This window comes from Aotus nancymaae, unplaced genomic scaffold (assembly GCF_030222135.1).
Source record: "Aotus nancymaae isolate 86718 unplaced genomic scaffold, 86718_ANA_hifiasm-v0.15.2.pri h1tg000004l, whole genome shotgun sequence".
Lineage (NCBI taxonomy): Eukaryota > Metazoa > Chordata > Mammalia > Primates > Aotidae > Aotus > Aotus nancymaae.
In genome coordinates this window covers 40,144,562-40,167,078 of record NW_026988415.1, presented here as the reverse complement: position 1 = coordinate 40,167,078, position 22,517 = coordinate 40,144,562, and the positions used below count along the sequence as shown (strand labels likewise).

Here is a 22,517-nt window from a genome sequence, read left to right as displayed (position 1 = left end):
GCAACCCTATAAGTAAAGAAACTCCTGGGCCAGCATGCCAAGCGGAGTTATCAGGTAGTCAGAATGGGTCTTGCCAGTGGTTTTCAACCAGGATTGCTACTTCCCACTCTTAGAGAGCTTTTGGAAATGTCTAAGGGTGTTTTAGATCATCCCAATGATTGGATGTGCTACTGGCATTTTATGTCTTAGGGTCGAGATGCTAAGTATTCTGCAGGGAGTGGGACAGTCCCTGAATGAAGAATTTTCTTGAAAGGCTTAGGCCTAAGTAGGTCCCCCAGGGGACCTAGAACCTAAACAAACTACATAGGGTGACATGGAATGGTCTTTTGGCTGTTGAAGTTCTCAGGCTATGGGAGGGGGCATTGAAACAGAACTAAGCCACCCAGGAGATATCCAAATGTGCCTCCTGCAGGTGAGAATATCACTTTGTGTCAGAATCCTCCTTGGTGTTTTATTCATGGGTTGGTAGGTCCATTGTGGGCTCTGTCTCCATGCTGGAGTGTTTAGTGCCCTCTCTTTCCCCTTGAAGACTTCTCTGAAGTTCCCCACCTCACATCATCAGCTCTATTGTGGCTTCCAGGTGGCCCCAGCCTTCCACGATAGCGGTGTTCCCCTCGTTTGTGATCTCAATCTGACTCCAGGAAGGGTGTGCTGGCAACTTATTGGAACTTTGACAGGCTGCCAAGCCACTTGTCCCAGAGAGGTACCTGGGTGAATTGACAGCCTGCACAGGGGCTGTCACACTTGTAACACCAGTTGGCAATCGCTGGCTTGGCTGTCCACATTCCCAGTGCAGCCGAACTGCAAAGAAAACCTCATCTGTCCCTGACAGAGCTCCAGCAACACTGGCGCCTCTGTGATTACTTGGACAACACAAAGAGATGCTCTCAAGTACCCACCAATTTCCAGCCTAACATTTGAATAACTGAATGTCTTTCAGTGTTCACTGAGGGGCTTGTTTGGCAACCGTGGTTGTAAGGATGCTTCACATTCCCAAGCCTGATTCTTTCCAGCGTTTGGGGGCTGAGAGATGCTGACTCCAAGAACACACACATTGGAGCCCTGTATAAGCCAAAGTTACAGCAAATCGGTGGCAGAAGTCTCAAAACTGACATTTGTGCAGCCCCCACTGATGTGTTTCCAGACACCCTCATATTAAAAGTAGGGCAGCAGAGCAGACGGAACCCAGAAGTAGTCAGATTTATGACTGTACACAAAACACATGACATAGCTCCTCTGCGTGGATACATTTTTCAAGTTGCTAAATTGATCATCTATAAAAACCAGCTATGGTCAAAAATGAACATTTTGCCAGTAACTCAAGTCATTTGATTTAGATTATGAATCCAGAAATAGTATACTTTTTAATCATATAAATGTCACTTTTGCTTTTGTTCATTCCTAAGAGTTGACAGACAAACCCAAGTGGATATTCTGACTTGTAAAAAATAGTGAAGGGAGAACCAACACAGTGCCCAGCATTTAGTAAGCATTTAGAAGACAATTTGTTGAGTGGAAGGAGAGAGGTGGGGAGGGGGAGACATGACCTTCTTTTCAGAAACACCAACCTCTAACTTTCTGCACCTCTCCCCAGGGCCCAGGCCTCTGAGCAGGCACTCGTTGGTCACTTTACTCATTGTGAGTCACAGCCCGGGCTACCATAAAGGCCAGTGTTGCAGCCTTCTCCCCAGGACTATCTTTCTTTTCTTGGTGTTTAATCCCCCCTCCCATGTTTAGTCCTTAGAATAGCTTAAGGCCAGAACCAATCTCCCTCTCAAGGCTCTTTTGTGTCCCACAGGATGTGATGGTAACATTACAGGACCGCCTCTCCTTGAGGTACATTGAGCACTTTGCTCTTGTCCTTGAGTATGCTGGGCCAGAACAGAATCACAAGTTTCTGCTTCTTCAGGACAAGCAACCCCTGGCTTATGTAAGTAACACTTTTTTCCACATAGCTTTGCATGTGGCCTCTAGTAGAGAAGACCCAAGGCACTCCCTGTCTGGAAAATTCATAATGATATGCTCAGCCGGTTCCCAGAAGTCGCAGTTCTCACCCAAAGCTGGTATTAGCCACCTCCAGAGGGCTTTTGGCAATGGCCTTGGGGAGCTGAGAAGAGCATAAAGATCATTAGTCTTGGTCTCTAGGGGGAAGAGTGTGGGGTGATTCACCACATGGCACCCAGAATGCTGAGATAAGGAGCAATGAATGGCAAGTCTCCTGGCTCCTGGAAACTCCACATGATAGATTTTTCTGCTTCCTGGGAGAAAACTTGGCCTTTTGCATGAAGGCTATTATGGAAGGGTCAGGGAGTAGACCCTACTCAGCCAATTCCCAACTCCCACTTGTCCTAGGACTCTTACTTGTCCCTTCTTTTGCCATATGCCTGGCCAGGTGAAATTCAGAAACACCTACCTCTGCACCTCTCCCCAGGGCCTGTGAGCAGCACTAGGGGTCACTTTACTCATTGTGGAACACAGAGCCTGGGCTACCACAAAGGCCAGTGTTGCATAAAGGCTAGTGGCATAAAGGTCAGTGAAGTCCTAGGACAAATGAGAGTTGAGAATTGACTGAGTAGGGTCTAAAATAGGCAGCATGTCACCCACATCGAAAAAGTATCTGGTCTTTCTAGCCCTCGCCGTGTGGAAAAGGGCTGGGGAAATCCAGGATTTCTGGATAGCATTTCGTCAACAGTGAAGCATCAAGAAGAGTCAGATGCAGTCAAAGCCAAGCAGTACTCCCAACTACGGTGGGACAGACTTGGAGAGGAAGAGTGGAAGAAATACCTTTTCAGAGCCAACATGAAAGCCAAACAAAACCCCAAATCAGACAAAAAGATGAAAGGATTTTTGGAAAGAGAGATTCAAGTTTAACTCTCAGCCAAATGCAATACAGAGACTCACTGGTGGGAAGGAAAGATTGTGGGCACCCTGCCTGCAGGGAGGCCTAGGCACCTCCCTCAGCCCCAAGCAGCCCTTTGAATTCAATTGGTCTCCTTTTCCAAATGGGATTTTAAACTTTTTTATTATGAAAAGTTTCAAACATACACACAAGTAGAAGGAATGTAGTATCATTAACCCTGTTACCCATTCTCAGGTTCAACACTTATCAATATAGTGCCAAGTTGTTTCATCTGTACCTACAAATAAGATTTTAAACCTTTGATTTACTCTAATCAGCAATTTACTCTGCTTGAGGCTGAGCCCCTCTGCAAGGTAAAGGCATGAATCCCATGGCAAGAAGAGTCTGAGCCATTGCCAGGAGCCCTACCTTCCTGCTTAGTGTCTTGGGCCTTAGACCCAGTGGTTGATAAAGGTCATGTCCTAGATAAGTGATTTGAAAATTCCACTTATTTTGACTCAGAAGGGTCGAAAAGACCTGACTCCTCAACACTTTCCTCTAAGGGTAATTGGAATCAGCCAGATGGGAGACAGAATAGGAAACAAGAGCTCAGCTCTACCTCAAGCCCCACCTTAAGGAGCCACTGAGTTGCCTGCCCACCATCCCAGCCATTGATTCCAGATCTCTTTTCTTCTCGCCTTTCATCCCTGGAATTCAGGTGGTACAGCGGACACACTACCACGGAATGAAATGCCTCTTCCGAATAAGCTTCTTTCCCAAAGACCCTGTGGAGCTGCTGCGTCGGGATCCCGCTGCTTTTGAGTATCTATACATTCAGGTAGAGTCTGGCTTGGGGATACACAGACAGACCAGTGGACAAACAAGCAGGCAGGCTGTTCTGCCACCACAATGAAGTCACTATGTAAGTTTTTCCAACCTCCAGGTAGCCCTGAAGGCCCTTTCCTTCCTTTTCTGCTACAATTGTAGGCCATGGCCAAATTGGTTGGCCTGGTGACCTGAGCTGGCTGTGAGCTCAAAGTCTTGTCTATTTGTCCACTCAGATCTCTTCAGCTTTCAGAAACAAGCAACCCCAGTAACTCTGGCATCCTAAACTTTACTATCCTAAAATTTAACAAGCCTATTTGGGTTTCAACAGGCCCCAACTCCCAATACTTAGCTCCAGTATGAGATGACTCCCAATTCAGTTCATCCAGAAATATTTACTGGACACTTACTCTGGGTTAAGTCCTATGCTAGGTACTAGCAATCAGAAGTGAATGAAGGACTGTCCTGGCTCACTAGAGCTCATATGTGCACGAATAAATAAGACAGCACCAGAGTGCAACGAAGATGAGGGCACTCAGGAAGCATTTTTCCAACTCTACACAAGAGAGACAGTGCAGGCTAAATAGAGGAAGTGATATATCCATGCTCTTAGCCTTGAAGAATGAGTGGGAGTTTGCTGTGTAGAGAGATGGAGTGGAGGGGACATACTCTAAGCAAAGGGCCTTGCATTTACAAAGCCATGGTGGCATGAAACAGCATGGCATAATGAGAGAACCATGAGTGATTTCCAGTGGCTAGAGTACAGGATGTGAGGTAAGGAGGAGTAGGAAATAAAGTTGGAGAGACAGGAAGCAGGGTGAAAGGCTTTGGTAGGCCAAGGCAAGCATAGACTATGATTGAGGCTGGGCAGTGGTTCTTAAAATGTGGCTCTTCTAGGTTCTTTTCAATTTCATGTTTCCTGGACTGGTAGCATCAGAATCAACTGGAAACTTGTTAGAAATGCAAATTCTTAGGCCCCAACCCAGTCCTACTGAGTCAGAAACTCTGGAGGTAGAATTCAGTACTCTGTGTTTTAACAAGCCCTCCAGGAGATTCTGATACCCAAAAGATTTTGAGAACCTCTACCTTATGATGGTGGGTTTTAACTCTAGATGCACATCAAAATTATCTAGGAGACTTTGGGAAAATACTGTGCCCCATCCAAGACCAGTTGAATCAAAATCTATGGGAGTGGGTTCCAAACACTGGTATTTTTTTATTAATTCCTCAAGTGATCCTAATGTGCAGCCAAAGTGAAGAAATTCTGCAGAGGGTAGGAGAGCGGAAATGATTAAAGGAGAATAGCCTGGTCAGATGAGCAGTTTCAAAAGACCACACAAGTGTTGAAGTACACCAGCTAGGGAGCTATGGCAGTTATCCAGAAGAAATGACAAGGGCTAGAACCAGGGCCATGATGAAGCAGGTGGGATGGGTTGCAAGAGAGATTTAAAGGGTAGAATGGATAGGCTTTAACTTAATGAGTGTCTTGTGGAGGCGGTATCATTCCCGTTAGAATACAGGCAATGGAATGGGTTTAGGGAAAAGATGAGTTCATTTTAGGAAATGTTGACTTTTAGTTGCCCATAGGACATACAACAGCATTTAATGAGAGAAAAAACTAAAACTTCATCTGTCTCTGATGGTGATACCTCGGGAGGTGCTGTGAGACATTGTGATTGTCCTTTTTGACTCTTCCGACAACCTAAAATGTTAGGAACATTTTGCAAATAGCCTCAAGTTCATTTACAAACCTTCTAGGAGACAATGAGTTGTGGTTGCTCTGTGAATTTCATAGTTTTAGTTTTCTTTTTTTTTTTTGCCCTAAATTTCTTCATTCAAGCTTCTAAGGATTACCTTGATTTGAATATTTTAAAAGTTAGTGACAAGATCATGTCCATTGTATCCTTCTCCTTCATAATGATATGGACTTCAGCTGTATTCTTTATTTTTTATATGTAACAGCTTTATTGAGGGCTAATTGACAAATGACAAACCATACATGTTTAAAATATACAATACCGTTAAGTTTTGACCTACGTTTATACCCATGAAACTATCACTACAATCAAAATATTGAACGTATCTAACACTCCCAAAAGTTTATTCAGGCCACTTTGTAATTCATCCCTCCCAGTCCTAGGCTACCACTGACCTGCTTTCTGTCACTATAGATTAGTTTGCACTTTTTAGAGTTACATAGAAATGAGATCATATGGTACATACACTTATTCTGATCTGACTTATTTGGCCCAGCATACTGATTTTGAGATCCATCTGTGTTGTTGCATGGATCAATATTTCATTCATTTTTATTGTCAGGTAGTATTTCATGGTATGGATATTCTAGAATGTGTTTATTGATTCATCTGTTGATGAACATTTGGGTTGTTTCCAGGTTTTAGTTATTACAATAAAACTATGAACATTTATGTAGCAGTCTTTGTATGGACATATGCCTTCTTTTCTTTGGGGTAAACAGGTTTGGAATGGTTTGAACATATGGTAGATCTACCTTTCTTTAATTTTGTAAAGAAACTGCAATACTTCTTTCAAATGTAGTTGTACCATCTTTCATTCCCACCAGCCATGTATGAGAGTTTCAGTTTCTCATATACTTATCAGCACTTGGTATTGTCAGTATTCTTTTTTTACGTTTAGTCATTCTGATAGTGTGTAGTGGCATCTCATTATGATTTTCACTTGCATTTTCCTAATGAGTAATGATGTTGAGCATCTTTTCATGTGTTTATTTGATGCCACGCATCTTCTTTGGTGAAGTGGCTGTTTAGATCTTTGCCTGCTTTTTTATTGGGTTGCTTTCTTATTGAGTTTTGAGAGTTCTTTATTTATTCTGGATGCAAGCTGTTTGTTGGATACACTATTTGCAATTATTTTCTTCCAGTATGTGGCTTGCCTTTTCAGTCTCCAAACAATGTCTTTCACAGAGCAAATGTTTGAATTTTGATGAAGTCCAATTTGCTAATTTGTTCTTTTATGGACAGTGCTTTTGGTGTCATATCTAAAAAAATCTTTGTCTAACCCACAGTTACAAGAATTTTTCTCTTTTTTTCTAGATGTTTTATCATTTACAGTTTTATGTTTAGGCCTATGATCCATTTGAATTAACTTTTGTATGTGGTGTAAGGTATCCATCAAAGTTTCATGGGGTTTTGTTTTTATGTTTTTTGTTTTTGCATATGGACATCCAATTTTGTTGAAAAGACTCCTTTCTCCACTGAATCGCCATTGTACTTTGGTCAGAAATCTGTTGTCTATATATGTATAGACCTATTTCTGAACTCTCTATTGTGATCTGTCGATCTACTTGTCTGTCCTTATGTCAACATCACATTCTTTTGATTACTGGAGCTTCATAATAATTCTTGAAATCAGGAAGTATTTGTTCTCCAACTTTGTTCTTTTTCAAAGTTGGTTTGGCTATTATAGGTCCTTTGCATTTTCATGTGAATTTTAGAATTACCTTGATAATTTCTACCAAAATCTGCCGTGATTTGGATTGGGATTATGTTGAAACTACAGATCAATTTGAGGACAATTGACATCTTAACAATACTGAGTCTTCCAACCTCTGAACACAATATTTCTACATTTAATTAGACCTTCTATAATTTTTCTCAACAGTATTTTGTAGTTTTCAGTATATAGGCCTTCACATGTTTTGTCAGATTTGTCACCAATTGTTTCATATTTTTTGATGCTATTGTAAATGACTTTGATTTGAATTTCAATTTTCAATTATTTCTTGCTAGCATATACAAATACAACTGGGGTTGGGCATGTTCACCTGTAATTTCAGCACTTCGGGAGACTGAAGCAGGAAGATCACTTGAGTTCAGGAGTTCAAGACCAGCCTGGGCAACATAGTGAGACCCCATATTTATTTAAAAAAAAAAAAAGATTTTTTAAAAGAAAATACAAATACAATTGATTTTTGTGTATTGATCTTATATACTGAAACCTTGGTAAACTCACTACATTTGGCCCTTCATATCTACAGGTTCCATATACGTGGATTTTGAAAATATTCGAAAAACAATAAAAAATAATGGTACAATAATTTAAAAAATACAAAGTTTAAAAATACAGTATAATAACTATTTACAGAGCATTTTTATTTTATTTTATTTTGTAATGGAGTCTTTCTCTGTCACCCAGGCTGGAGTGCAGTGCCATGATCGAAGCTCACTGTAACCTCCGCCTCCCGGGTTCAAACGATTCTCCTGCCTCAGCCTCCCAAGTAGCGGGGACTATAGATGTGCACCACCATGCCCAGCTAATTTTTGAATTTTTTTTTTTCAGACAGAGTTTCGTTCTTGTTACCCAGGCTGGAGTGCAATGGTGCAATCTCGGCTCACCACAACCTCCTCCTCCTGGGTTCAAGCAATTCTCCTGCCTCAGCCTCCCAAGTAGCTGGGACTACAGGTGTGTGCCACCATGCCCAGCTAATTTTTGTATTTTTAGTAGAGACAGGGTTTCACCATGTTGACCAAGATGGTCTCGATCTCTTGACCTCATGATCCACCCACCTCGGCCTCCCAAAGTGCTGGAATTATAGCGGTGAGCCACCACCCCTGGCCTAATTTTTGAATTTTCAATAGAGACAGGGTTTCACCATGTTGGCCAGGCTGGTCTCGAATTCCTGACCTCAAGTGATTCACCTGTCTCAGCCTCCCAAAGTGCTGATATTTGAGGCATGAGCCATGGCGCCTGGCCTACATAACATTTTTTTTTTTTTTTTTGAGATGGAGTTTTGCTCTCGGCTCACTGGAACCTCCACCTCCCGGGTTCAAGTGATTCTCCTGCTTCAGCCTCTAGAGTAGCTGGGATTACAGGCATGTGCCACCAGCCCAGCTAATTTTTGTATTTTTAGTAGAGACAGCGTTTCACCATGTTGGTCAGGCTGGTTTCAAACTCCTGATCTTAGGTGATCCACCAGCCTCAGCCTCCCAAAGTGCTGTGATTACAGGCATGAGCCATCACATCCAGTCCTACCTAGCAGTTTAATTATATTAGGTATTATAAGTAATCTAGAGGTGATTTAAAGTATATAGGAGGATTTGCATAGGTTACATGCAAATACTACAGCATTTCATATAAAGGATTTGAACATCCACAAATTTCAGTATCCATGGGGGTCCTAGAAGATATCCTCCACGGATACCGAGGGAAGACTGTAGCTGTAGTAATTTTTTGTAATAGATTCCACTGAATTTTCTGCATAGATGATCGTTGATGATGTAATCCTTTTCCACTCTCTCCTATACTATAGTGATATCACTGTGGCTCCCTAGTCCCTTAGTCTATCCTGGTTCCACTTTAACAAAATGGGCAACTGGTCTAACCAAGGCTGACTCATTGATAGCTGGGGCTGTCACTCTCAGGGTTTGGGGGTTGTCATACCCGTGGCCAGTAGTTCCTGGAGACCTCCTCTAGGATAGCATAGGGAAGATTGACTCATCAATATTTTTGTCCTTCAGACATCAAGAAGCAGAATGCCTCCCCATCCTTGCAATCCAGCTCTTACCCTGGGCTTCTGGGCCAGGGCCCTATCCTCCTAATATGTTTCTCCCCTTGTTTCCATCTGAGCTAGTAAAGGAGCCATGTATAGCTTGGGGGTGAGTATAACCCCCAAGAAAAAATGTGAGAAGGTCTCTTATAAAAGGAAGAAAAAAAGGAAGTGGTGCCATGTCTCACTTTTGCAGTGAACTGGACTGTCTGCTTGTACCTTGCCATTGTGTGCACCTGTCACTGAGAAGAAGCCTATCCAATATCTGCTGAATGAAGTGAACAGTCTCTGAAACCTCAGGCTCCTGTGTTGTCTCTTGCTCAAGGGGAGCACCTTCCTCTGTCCCTTGATCTAGCATGCCTTACTGATACCATGAGTATTGTCTGGGATGTAAGGGAGTAGATCAGGGGGTGGGGAAGGAATGTCTCCTTCAGCTGATAGGTTTGGACTGCCCTCTCTCACAGAGTCGGAATGATGTTATTCGAGAACGCTTTGGAATGGACCCCAAGCCAGAGATGCTTTTGGGCCTTGCTGCGCTCCACATCTATATCACTGTCTCAGCCACTCGACCTAGTCAGAAGATCTCGCTCAAGAATGTGGAGTGAGTTGGGCTGGGGCCCTTTGTGATGGGGCAAATATTTGTGTAGGGAAAAGGTACACTTGTTGAGCTATGCTATGCTTTTCAGAAATGTAGGACATGGGATGGGAGTGAGAATTGGAGTCCCTCATATCTAGACCACGAAGCCCTAGAGCTACAGCTTCTACTAGGGAACTATGGCTAATGTTATTTCCCTGTCCCTGTCCCTTTTTCTTTCTCCCAGTCTCTATTCCTCTATCTCTACCTTTCAGATTCAGTCAATTTCTGTCTTACCATCTTCTCTCTGTCCCACTTTGCCTTTCTCACTAATCTCTTACTTTTCTTCTGCTTTTAGGAAGGAGTGGGGTCTGGAACCCTTTCTTCCCCCCTCCCTCCTGCAGGGCATCAAAGAGAAGAACCTCCGGAAATCTCTCTCTCAGCAACTGAAGGCTCACCAAACACATCCTTCCTGTGGCACCAAGGTATCCAGAGTAGGCCACTAGGCACGGTGCTCAGGCACTACTGGCCACAGGGAGATCCTGGGTGGTTCTGCAGCAGGGTCTGGTCCTCTGGGCATCCTCACCACTGCGTTTGACTAGGGTACACATATGGCTTGGCCAGGTGTGGGGACAGTTATGAAGAGGAGTCTTCCCCAAGCCTGAGCATCCCAAAGAGACAGTTCAGTGACACATCACTGAGAGAATTCAGGGTCCTCAAAGCAAAGGGGCCAAGATGCAGGAGGAGACATTTCTCAGATCCTTTTACCAGTTAGTCAGTGCCAATTGAGCATCTGTCACGTGGAAAGCATTGAATCCTGGGGAGGCACATGTTTTCCATGGAAATGATTAGGCTGGCGTGGTGGCTCATGCCTGTAATTCCAGCACTTTGGGAGGCCGAAACAGAAGGATCGCTTGAGCCCAGGAGTTTGACACCCAGTCTGGGGATATAGTGAGACACCGTCTTTAATTTAAAAAAAATAATAACAAATAAATAAAATGTAAAAAAAGGAAGTATACCTCTGTACCTCAATAGCTTTCTAATTCATCAGTCCTGGGATATGGAATTGTGGGAAACAAAACCCCAGCCCAGGGAAAAAGGGGGGAGTTGGGGGCACAAAACCTGACCTGGATAATGGGTCACTGGGTAGAATGGAGAGGGATCAGGTTACTGCCTCCACTTTCTAGTGCTCTGACAGACTCCCACTATCTGCTTTCCCGAGCCCCGAAGCAGCTTCTTAGCTTTGTAAGGCTCGGTCTGCCTGTGCTTCCTGCCCAAGAAGCAGAAGAGTGGTGAGAGGCACTAGAATCAGCATGCAGATGTACACACGGGACGTAATTGTCCCCATATATTCCTCCCATTCCAGATTTCTTGCATTACCAACTAGTTTCTCTTTTAAGATGTAAATTTCCCCAGAGAGTTAAGCCATTCCCACCTTACTGTGCATATTTAATCAGATTGTTTTCTTCTCAACTGAGAGCATCAGTGCTCACCACCATCTCCTCAGGTAACATTTTTTTCGAGGCACCCCCGTGCTCGGGCTGGAAATATGAAGATGAAGAGGGCCTGGTGTTGGCCCCGGAGTCAGCCACAGCTTGATGGAGAAACACAGTAGTCAGTCCTAACACAGTGCATTAGGCACAGGTGTTCTGGAAGCACAGAGGAAAAATACTAAGCCCAGCCTGAGGCGGGTGAAATAGGCCAGAGCTGGGTCTTGAAAGACAGAGTATGTCTAGATGAATCCATGGGCGTGGGTCATGGGAGGAAGTCTTTCCCAGGCAGGGAGATCCATGTATACAAAGGAGGCCCAGAGATATGAGAGACCATGGTGCAAGGACAGAAATGCAAATCATTCTGCCTGAGCAATGCAGAGAATGCAAGCTGTGTGCAAGGGGTAAAGGTAGAGGCAAGAGAAGAGGCCAGAGTGGTTGGCAGGAGCCAGTTCATGGAGGGCCTTGTGTGCCAAGGAAAGGGGTTGTACTTCATCCTGTAGGCAGCTGGGAGCCACTAAGGGCTTAAAGCAGGAAGTTGATGTGATTAAACTTATGTTTTAGGATGCTCCCTCTAGCGGTGTGTGGAGGCACTTGAGGAAAAGAGGGAAACAATGAGTGTCAGTCCTGAAGGTCCTGGCTGTCACCCTGACACAGGTGGGAATGTCAAGGCAATGACTGGCTAGAGAAGAGGGATGGATAGATTGGAAAAGGAGCTAGGGGGTAAGAACACAGATGCTCTGGTAACTGGTGGCCCTCACATGAAACAATTAAGGAGGAGTCCAGTGTGACTCACAGGTTTCTGGCGTGATTGCCCAGGGGATGCTGATAGAGACCAGGAATGCCTGAAGTGCAGCTACGGAACTTAGGAGTACTTAGGATGAAAGGTATTGAGCGGGATCCCCAGCTGGGGAATGACCAGCATCTAGGTGACTCTAGGAGTCTGAAAGATCTCAGGAGAGAGGTATAGATTAGGTGGGGCATCAGAGTTAGTTGGAACTAAACCCAAAACAAAATGAGTAAGCTGGATAGTTCAGGAATGAAGATCAGGAGGTAGGAGAAGGTTTTAGAAAGGGAGATGAGATGCTAGAGGGAAGAGCTGTCCAAACTTGAACCTTCCTGCAGTTTTATGGAGGGCATCTTCACATCTCCACAGTATCACTTGCTGACAGGTGACTGTCCTAGGATGTTGAGACTCCTCGTTGAGAACATGGCTTTGCTTTTCCTGTGCTCCTCAGGCTTCTGATATTTCTGAATGGGTTTTTCCACAGGGCTCTGCAATTCAGGCAAAGCTCCAGTATCTACGAATTCTGAATGAACTTCCTACCTTCACGGGCGTTTTGTTCAACACTGTGGGCCTGGTCAGTGGGGCAGGACGGGGGAATGTGGGGAGGGAGCCCTTTGTTGGTTCTTGTCCTTAGGTGTGGGGGCAGGAGGGGCAAATATTTCTAAAGGCCTGCCTTCCTCTTCCTCCTCCTTCTACCTCTCCCCTCCCTGGCCCTGCCTCTGGTAAAATAATAAAGTGGGAGGAGATACTTGTTTTGAGTATCCCTCCATGACCTTTTTTTGTTCCTCTTCCTCAATTTTGGAGCTCAGGAAACTTTTTCCATGAAGGGCCAGATAGTAAATATTTTAGGTTTTAGAGGCAGGCCATACGGGCAACTGTGGCAACTACTCAGCTGTAAGATCATGAAAGCAGCTACAGAGATGCATAAACAAATGGGTGTGGCTATGTGCCAATAACTATAGACACGAAAATTTGAATTTCATGTACTTTTCACATGTCACAAAACATGCCTCTTCTGATTTTTTTCTCAACCATTAAAAAATGTAAGAATCGTTCTTAGCTCCTGAGCCATAAAAAATAGGTGGTGGTCGGGATTTGGCCCATGGGCCATAGTTTGCCAACGCCTGCTCTATTTCATTTTTGTTACACATACTCCCGCAGTCCCCTACCCTAAGTTTCCTGAGTCCTTCTAGTTCCCCTGCTTGCCCAGCACCTCTGCTGCAGGAACAAGGCTCTGGGGCGGGGCACAGCTGGTCCCACTCTAAGACTGTGCCCCAGGCTAGTTTACCCTGGTGAAAGGGAATGCAAATGATCTTGCTGATTGGATCCAGGTGCTTGTCTTGCTCCCAGGGGTACACTGTCAGCTAGTGTGGCACAACGATGGAAAGCTACTTATCAAAGTGCCTATAGACAGACACAAGAGGTTCCTCAGGGTGATGCTAATACCAGGGAATGGGCCACCAGAGGACCCAGGCTTGGTTGCTCCAAGGAGTCTGTCAATACCTCTTAAGGGAAACCAGCCCTTCAGGCCAAGAGGTAGCCATTTACATACGGGGATTTGCAGAACACTGAAAGCCCACTGTCCCCTCCCACCTCCTTCATACGCCATCAAATCTTTCTCCCACCCACCTACTACTGCTAAAACTTCTATCGACCATATACCTGCTAGAGTGCCCATTAATAGGCAAATCTCTGCTTAAGGAGGGAGGCTGCCATGAAGTACCCAATCAACCCTGAACATCTTAGGCAGAGTTACTGTGCCAGTTTAGATTTTGGCCTGGGTGAGAAGTGCAAGTCTGAGTGGCTGTTGGTAGGGGGAGAGTAAAGACCAGACATGGGATGCCACCTTCTCAGGCGGAGCACTGGGTGGGGGCCTCAAATGGCCTGCAGCAACAAATGGAAAGTCCCTGGGGCTTGGTAGGGAAGGGTGCTCCAAAGGCCCCCCGAACAAACCTCACCTACTTCATTATTTTGCTAGAGCCAGTCCTGCTGCTGCACTCTTTACTCAACCTGCTGCTGATGCTAAGGTGCCCATTTGGACCCATAATCTGGGGCTCTATCCCAGGAATCATTTTCTGTCCCAGACCATTTTCCCCTCCAGGCTGTCCAGTCTGGCACTGAGCCCCAGATATTTTCAGATCCCACTAGCAGAGTCCAATGCATGTTTTCTATTTCCTCCTCCTGCCTCATCTCTCCAACTCCTCCACCCTTCTTTCTGTGAATACTGCCTGCCATTCTTGGGCACCAGGACGAGAAGCAGTCGGCCACCACTCTCCTGGTGGGACCCCGTCATGGCATCAGCCATGTTATTGACCTCAAAACCAACCTCACCACTGTGCTGTCCGAGTTCAGCAAGATCAGCAAGATCCAGCTGTTCCGGGAGAACCAGGGCGTGGCCCGGGTGGAGACCAGCATCATGGATGCCAAGGTAAGCCCTGCTTTGAGAGTCTCCTTCTGTCCAGGAACAGGCCTTGGGAATAGAAGAAGAAGTAAACTTAAGAAAGAGAAATTGAGTCTGTTAGGTGAGGTTCAGTGATTCTGAAGTGGTTCGACCCTGGGCCTCTTTGGGCTAATCTTTCTGTCCCTTCTCAGCCCTTTAGCACATGCTGTTTTGATCACATAGTAAGTTCAGCTAGCACTAAGGAAGGCTAGGGAGAGTCAGATCAGCCTGACACTGTTCTTCAGCACAGGGTAGGGAAACTGGAGAATTTGGGGCTAACCCCAGGCCACTGCTTCCCCTCTTTCTCATATCATAGCACACATATAAAATTATATTCACAGGCCAGCGTGGTGGCTCACGCATATAATCCCACACTGTGGGAAGCCAAGGTGGGCAGATCACTTGAGTCCAGGAGTTTGAGATCAGCCTGGGCAACATAGTGAAACCCTGTCTCTACAAAAAATACAAAAATTAGCTGGGCATGGCAGCACACACCTGTGGTCCCAGCTACTCAGAAGACTGAGGTGGGAGGATCACCTGAGCCAGGGAGGTCGAGGCTGTAGTGAGCTGTGATTGCACCACTGCACTCCAGCCTGGGCAACAGAGTGAGACCCTACCTCAAAAAAAAAAAAAAAAAGAAAAGAAAAGAAAATATTCCTGTAGAACGTTGGGGTATATGGAGCAGCCCCAGAGATTCTGTCCACCCCACATTCTGCCTGGCTGCCCCAGAAACTATAGGAACGAATATCTTGGCCTATCTCTACCCATTCCGTGTGCACACCAGTTGGGGGGCCCTGCCATAAGCACATGCACCTTGAGTCATTGAAGAGGGAGTGTCTGAGCGTGTGAACAGAACAGAGAGGGCCTGGGAATAAGGGGAACATGCAGAGCCTTGTCCTTATTTCACCTCCCAGAGTCCAGCCCTTCCAGAACCTTAGATTCATTCCCATAGATCTGCTCCTTCGGACTGGCAAGCAGCTGTCGCCTGTGCAAAGTCTGGCAGTCTTGGTCAGCCACCCCCTCCACAGCTCTCCTGTTTGAATACCAGTGACCAGTGTGGGTTGGGGGCAGGCCTGCCTGCCAGCTGGCGGAAGCTCTTGGAGGAGTTGCAACTTTCCTTTCTTAAACGATTTCCCAGGGGGAGATGTTGGTAGCAGATTAAGAGGTGGAGTGTTTGCTGTTTCTAAAAGAGCGAATTATTTGCTTTATTTTTGTCTTTGTGAAACCCAGAAAGCTTTAATATGTTAATTTTTCTACCTGTGAGTCACAGGATTCCCATTGGTTTAGGAACTGGCTTGGAGCCGATGTTTAATTGGCTTGTGGCTACCTCCTCAACCAATGGTTGCTGCCCTCCTCAGATGTTGTTGGGTAAATGGACAGGCAGAGGAGGGGGGAGGCAAGACAAGGCAGGCAGGAGAGATGTGGCTGCCTGAGAAATAAAAGGGGTTTAAAATAGAGACACAGCTTTCCAACTGAGTCTTCTGTGTTCTGAGTGATTCTCAACATTGACTGCACAGTAGAGTTTCCTTAAATGCTTTAAGAAAAAAGCAGATGCCTGGGTCCTACTCTCAGAGATTATGATTTTATTTGTCATGGATGAAGCCCAGGCATCAGGATTTATTTATTTTTTTCAGTTTCCTAGGTGATTGTGTAATGCAACCACTTTAAGAATGCACAGGCTTGAGCCCTATATGACCAAAGCTCTGGGAGGAAACAGGCTGAGCAGGGGATCAGTGGGCGCTGCCTGAGTGAGGAGCACTATGCTTATTTCTAGGAGTGATCCAGCCACAGTTATGGAATGAATGCTGCCCTGGAGAGGCTACACTCAAAATAGATGATATTGTGGTGGAAGGATGATAATATTGGGGAGACTGGATTCACGAAGACACATGACCTGCCTTAAAAGCACAACATCAGAACATGTATAGAGCTCTGGAATCAGATTAGGCTCAAATCCCAGCTCTACTACTTTCTAGCTGTGTGACCTTGAGAAAGTGCCTTAATCTCTCTGAATCCCAATTCCCTCAACTGCAAAACGAAATGCCTATCTCAAAAGTTGTTTGTCAGGATTATTCTTTTTAATTTTAGAGATGAGGGTCTCGCTATATTGCCCAGGCTGATCTTGGACTCCTGGGCTCAAGCAGTCCTCCCGCATCTGCCTCCCAAAGTACTGGGATTACAGGCATGAGCCAGCCACCGCACCTGGCCTGTTGTGAGTATTAAATGAGAAAATGTACATAAAATGTCTTAGCACACTGCCCGCGGCACACAATAAGTGCTCAATGAATGAGACCTGTTATTTTTTCAAAAGCAAAACATCAGTAAAGAAAACGTAATATGAAGTAAATGTTATAGACAAGTGTGATGTGGAACACGGAACAAAAGAACAGGAAGGAGTTAACCAGATCTGGCTTCCCACAAGAGGGTGTTTTAAGCTGGATCTTGAAGTGATAGGCATGAATTAGCAGAGAGAAGTGGGATGTGTTCAAAGGCAAGGAGCAAGCACAGAAATAAGCAAGCCATATGTGCAGGTCGATAAGCATAGTTGCTTGGCTGGAGAGGAGAATAACGAGCAAAGAGATTGCAGAGATTGGGGGTGGGCAGAACAAGTTGGTTAAAACCCTCAAAGGCCAGTCTGTGGAATTTAGACTCAATGTGGTAGAACAGTGAGAATCTATGATAGGTCTTTGAGCAGAGGGGTGATCAAATAAAAGCTGACTTGGACCAGGGTGCAAGATGGGTGAGAGCAAAACTAATGTGGAGCTAGAGCACTGAGGAGGGCTCATGGCACTAGTCCAGGGGTGAAGGGCCAAGGGCCTGTGCTGGAAGGACAGCAGTGATAATGAGAAAAAAAAAAAAAAAGCAGATGTGAAACACACGAAATCAGTAAGCTATGGGTGCATATTCTCCCCTGCATACCACTCTTGCACAGACAATGCACATGTCCTATGAGACCTAGCCCTGCTGCCTGTTTCATGGGTCCCAAGTGCTCTGAAGAATGGTGCTGTGTGCCCAGCAGAAGCAAAATAGATGATATTGTGGTGGAAGGAAAAAGGGAAGATTGAGGGAGAAAAAAAAGATCAAGGTTTCGATTCAACAGTCATTCAATATGAACTTGCTGTTGCTGGGAAGCATGCTAAACACAGATTTTTTGTTTTATATAAAGAGGCTGGGCACAGTCGCTCACGCCTGTAATTCTAGCACTTTGGGAGACCAAGGCAGGCGGCTCACTTGAGGTCAGGAGTTCATAACCAGCCTGGCCAACATGGTGAAACCCAATCTACACTGAAAATACAAAAAAATTAGCCAGGTGTGGTGGCACACAATTGTAATCCCAGTTACTTGGGAGGCTGAGGCAGGAGAATTACTTCAACCTGGGAGGCAGAGGTTGCAGTGAGCCGAGATCGTGCCACTGCATCTCAGCCTGGGGGACAGAGGGAGACTCTGTCTCAAAAAACTTAAAAAAATTAAAAGAGAGAAAAAATCATGACTTACTGGGTACAGTGGCTCATGCCTGTAACCCCAGGACTTCGGGAGGCAGAAGTGGGAGGATAACTTGAGCCCAGGAGTTTGAGACCTGCCTGGGCAATATAGTGAGACCCTGTTCTCCACAAAAATGAAAAAAAAAAAAAGAGAGAGAAAATCATGGCTCCTTGCCTTCAAGAAGCTTACCTAGCTTGGAGGATAGAAATGCACAAATACGGCCGAGCACGGTGGTTCACGCCTGTAAGCCCAGCACTTTGGGAGGCCAAGGTGGGTGGATCACCTGAGGTCAGGAGTTCGAGACCACCCTGGCCGACATGGCAAAACCCCGTCTCTACAAAAAATACAAAAATTAGCCACACATCATGGCATACATCTGTAATCCCCCCTACTCTGGAGGCTGAGGCAAGAGAATCTCCTGAACCCAGGAGGTGGAGGTTGCAGTGAGCTGAGATCGCGGTACTGCACTCCACCCTGGGCGACAGAGTGAGACTCCGTCTCAAAGAAAACAAGAAATGCACAAATACATGGCACACTAAAGGAAATACCATAGGAGAGGTACCAAGACCATGTTAGGGAAATACAGGGAAGGACAAAATTCTGGCTGGGGTTGTAAAGGAAAACTTCTTATATCAGCAGTATTTGTGTTTAGTGAGATGTGGCTCTGGCAACGAGTTGGGAGAGCTGGGTTGGGAAGCTTCTCACTAGAGAATGGCCCAGTAAGAATCTATGCACCGGGCCAGTGGTGTGCTGGAGCTGGCTCACACACTGCATCAGAGCCAGCTGGGCACATCTCTCCCCAACTCTTTGTTCAGTGCCATCATGTTGATAGTTTGAAAGCAGCCATGGTGGGAGTATGTACACCAGGGAAATTGGCCAATGCTACAAATTACTACTTGAAAGAACTGGCTGTGGGCCGGGTGCAGTGGGTCACGCCTGTAATCCCAGCACTTTGTGAGGCTGAGGTGGGTGGATTGTTTGAGGCCAGTAGTTCCAGACCAGCTTGGCCAACATGGCGAAACCCCGTGTCTACTAAAAATACCTAATTAGCCAGGCGTGGTTGCTTGTGCTTGTAATCCCAGCTACTCGGGAGGTTGAGGTGGGAGGATGGCTCGAGCCTGGGAGGCAGAGGTTGCAGTGAGCCATGATCATGCCACCATACTCCAAGTGTGGGTGAAAGAGCAAGATCAAGAAGGAAAGAAAGAAAGAGAGAGAAAGAAAGGAAGGAAGAAAGGAAGGAAGGAAGAAGAAAGAAACTGGTTGTGAAATATTTACCAGCACACCACTGCATAGAATACACTGAAGAAGGACTGTCTGAACATCCTCAACAGGGGACATGGAAGTTAGAAACCAGACTTGGCCCATTTCCCCCTAGATAGACTCTGGTCTGGGAATATTCTAGAAGGGTCTGGTGAAATTAAGATGATTCATTTAAAGTAGTACTCAGCCCTGACTGCACATTAGAATCACATGTAAAAATTTAAAAGCCACTGGATGCCCACACTCTTCCTCCCAAACCATTAAAAATCAGAATTTTGGGGGGTTGGGGCCCAGGAGTACACAGGTCTTTACCACTTCCAGGTGATTTTTGTTTTTTCCAAAAAGCAGTCTCGCCCAGTCGCCCAGGCTGGAGAGCAGTGTTGTGATCTTGGCTCACTGCAACCTCAGCCTCCAGGGTTTGAGCGACTCTCCTGCCTCAGCTTCCCGAGTAGCTGGGATTACAGGCATGCGCCAATATATCTGGCTGATTTTTTGTATCTTTAGTATAGATGGGGTTTCACCATGTTGGCCAGACTGGTCTTAAACTCCTGATCTCGTGATCCGCCCACCTCCGCCTACCAAAGTGCTAGGATTAGGCGTAAGCCATTGTGCCCGGCCTTCCAGGTGATTCTAATTTGTATCTGGCCTGAGAACCACTGCCTTAAGTGATATTCTGCCTTGCCCCCAAATTGGCTGGCTGTGCCCAATTAGCCTTTCCCAGTGCTGTCAAGGCAAGAACCAAATCTACTGATCCCTTGGGTCTCTAGACCATCATCTTGTACCCTTCCCCCCCAGGCCCCTGGATTCCATCCTTTTCCTGTTTTCAGGGATGCTAGAGTAAGCCAAGGCTACCCCAGGGAAAATCCTTTTCCTAGTTGGCATCTCAGAGTGTTAAGTGTCTGATAGCTCCCAGGGTATCCTGGGAAGATGTGGCTGGAGTATGTCAAATTAATCCCTGCTGTATCTTCTCCTGGTTGGCTCATGCCTCCAACTCCATTCTCCTTTCCTCATGATATATTTGAAGATGGCCTGGGCATATTAATTAGTTTTCAATTAGCTTACTTGCTCTTAGTGGAGCAAACACGAGGTAGTATTCAAATATCTTTCTTCAAGAGATGGCAGCCTGGGAGTGAGGCATCCCTGGGCCATTACCATACCCCATTACCACAGAAGCACATAAGGTGGAAAAATACATCATCAAAAGAATGTCCCAAGGGCTATCTTGTGGCCCAGCATGTCTCCTATTCTCATGTTTGAGCTTTATTGCTCTAGTGCTTTCTGTAGGGACAAGCGTTACATTACATACCATGATTATTAAAATCCTATCTAAAATAAAAAGTTGTTTTTGAAGGTTTCTAAGGAACCTGTCCAACCTCTTTGTTTGCCTGCCTTTGATTTCATTTTTACCTGTTGGCAAAAATTTCATTTTTCTGTTGGCAAAAAGTGCATCTGTGTTCCTTTTACTGCGAGCTGCATTTGGCCCATGCTGGGGCCAAGTTGGCTGTCTGGGGATGCCAAGGAGAGGCTCCTGATGAGCTGTGCTATGCTGAGCCAACTGGGGATGTGCTTGGCCCTCTCTGTGCACAGGATTTTGCGTTCGTGCTGTTTTATTACTGGCACTGGGCTATATTGGGGTAAGAGGGGAAATTGAAGTGGTCAGACAATTAAGTCAATCAGCCATTCTCACAGCCTCCAGTCAGTAATTCTGCCCATTAGCCATCTAGCCAACCAGCCAGGTAGCTCAGCGGTCAGAATGTGAGGCTGTTAGGCATTCTGTCTGTCCTGAGCTGGCTTGTCAACCAGGGCGTGAGTGAGTCAGACTGCTCTGCAGCCAGCCAGCTCATCAGTCAGCCAGCCATTCGGCCTCTACTTTGGTCAAATGGTCTCACATTATATTTGCCAGCCGATGCTATTTTCTGAAAGCTGTCTCCAGCTTCTGAAACCAAATTAGTCACACACGCACACATTCACACTTACCCACCCATGTACCACTCCAGGACATTCTACGTTTGGGTAGCTCTCTATGCGTTTTCCTCAAAGTACTTATCACACCTCACAATTATATTTATTTGCAAGGTTATTTGATTTGGGTTATGTCTTATTTCTTGCTCGATTGTAATCTCCATGAGGGCAGGAACTAGGTTGGCCCAGTTCTGGAATGAATGGATGCATCTTTCACTTGATCATGTTCTCCAGGAGGCATCTAGCCACTTCATGGCAGCTTGTGGGTGGACAAAGCAGGGAACAGGAGCATTTCAGTCAGAGGAAACAGCATAGGTTAAGGTATGGAGATGTGAAAGAACATGAGGAACTGTAAATACTTTGTCATTGCTGGAGTATAAGGTGAGGGACAGTGATGGGAGGAGAGCACCGGTGGAGTTAATGGAAGATTGGGTCCAGGTCCTGAAGGTCTTTGTATGTCATTGTAAGACAGTTGGATTTTTTCCTACAAGTGATGAGCTATTGAAGATTTTAAATGACAATGAGACTTGTGCTTTAGAAAGAGCCTTCATACTTTAGGAGGCTGAGACAGGTAAATCACTGGAAGTCAGGAGTTCAAGACTAGCCTGGCCAACATGGTGAAACCCCGTCTCTACTAAAAATACAAAAAATAGTCAGGTGTGGTGGCACACACCTGTAATCCCAGCTACTCGAGAAGCTGAGGCAAGAGAATCACTTGAACCCAGGAGGTGGAGGCTGCAGGGAGCCGAGACTGTGCCATTGCACTCTAGTGTGGGTGTCAGAGTGAGACTCTATCTTGAAAAAAAAAAGAAAGAAAGAAAGAGGCTATAGGGGTCATTCAGGGCCAAGGATGGTAGCTCGTGCCTGTAATCTCAGCACTTTGGGAGGCTGAGGTGGGAGGATCACTTGAGGCTAGGAGTTTGAGACCAGCCTTGGAAACATAGTAAGACCATGTCTCTACTACTGCTATGACTACTACTACTACTAATAATAATAATAAAGTAGAAAGAACCTTCAGGCAACAATATGGAGGTGAAGTGGCTTCAAGTGGGTAGAAACTAGAAGGAGAAAGGCCAGTCAGGAGGTTATTGGAGGTCTTTGGGTTCGTTTGTCCCAACCTTTTCCCTATCATGAGAAATGTCACACTTTATGTGACAAAACATACAGACAAACAAGGCATACATACAAACTAAACGAGGCAGCTTGTGGCCAGAAGCAATAGGACTAAGAAACCAAGAGGCTCGGCGTCTCAGCACACTGGCCACCCACTCACGTGTACCTTGAGGAGTTTTGATCTGGCAGGAAGACAATAAGGTCCTGAAATGAAGCA

The 22,517-nt window shown here is 45.5% G+C and overlaps 1 protein-coding gene across 6 annotated transcripts in view; it reads left to right on the top strand.

Moving 5' to 3' along the window:
* FRMPD3 (FERM and PDZ domain containing 3) overlaps window positions 1-22,517 on the top strand; it is a 147,904-nt gene that overhangs the window by 101,746 nt on the left and 23,641 nt on the right. For all 6 annotated transcript variants that reach the window (XM_064361916.1, XM_012451683.2, XM_064361914.1 and 3 more), the window contains 6 exons: window positions 1,799-1,930; window positions 3,558-3,677; window positions 9,656-9,792; window positions 10,124-10,250; window positions 12,527-12,616; window positions 14,291-14,470. In XM_064361916.1, coding sequence (XP_064217986.1) covers window positions 1,799-1,930; window positions 3,558-3,677; window positions 9,656-9,792; window positions 10,124-10,250; window positions 12,527-12,616; window positions 14,291-14,470 — 786 coding nt within the window. The remainder of the gene's footprint in view (window positions 1-1,798; window positions 1,931-3,557; window positions 3,678-9,655; window positions 9,793-10,123; window positions 10,251-12,526; window positions 12,617-14,290; window positions 14,471-22,517) is intronic.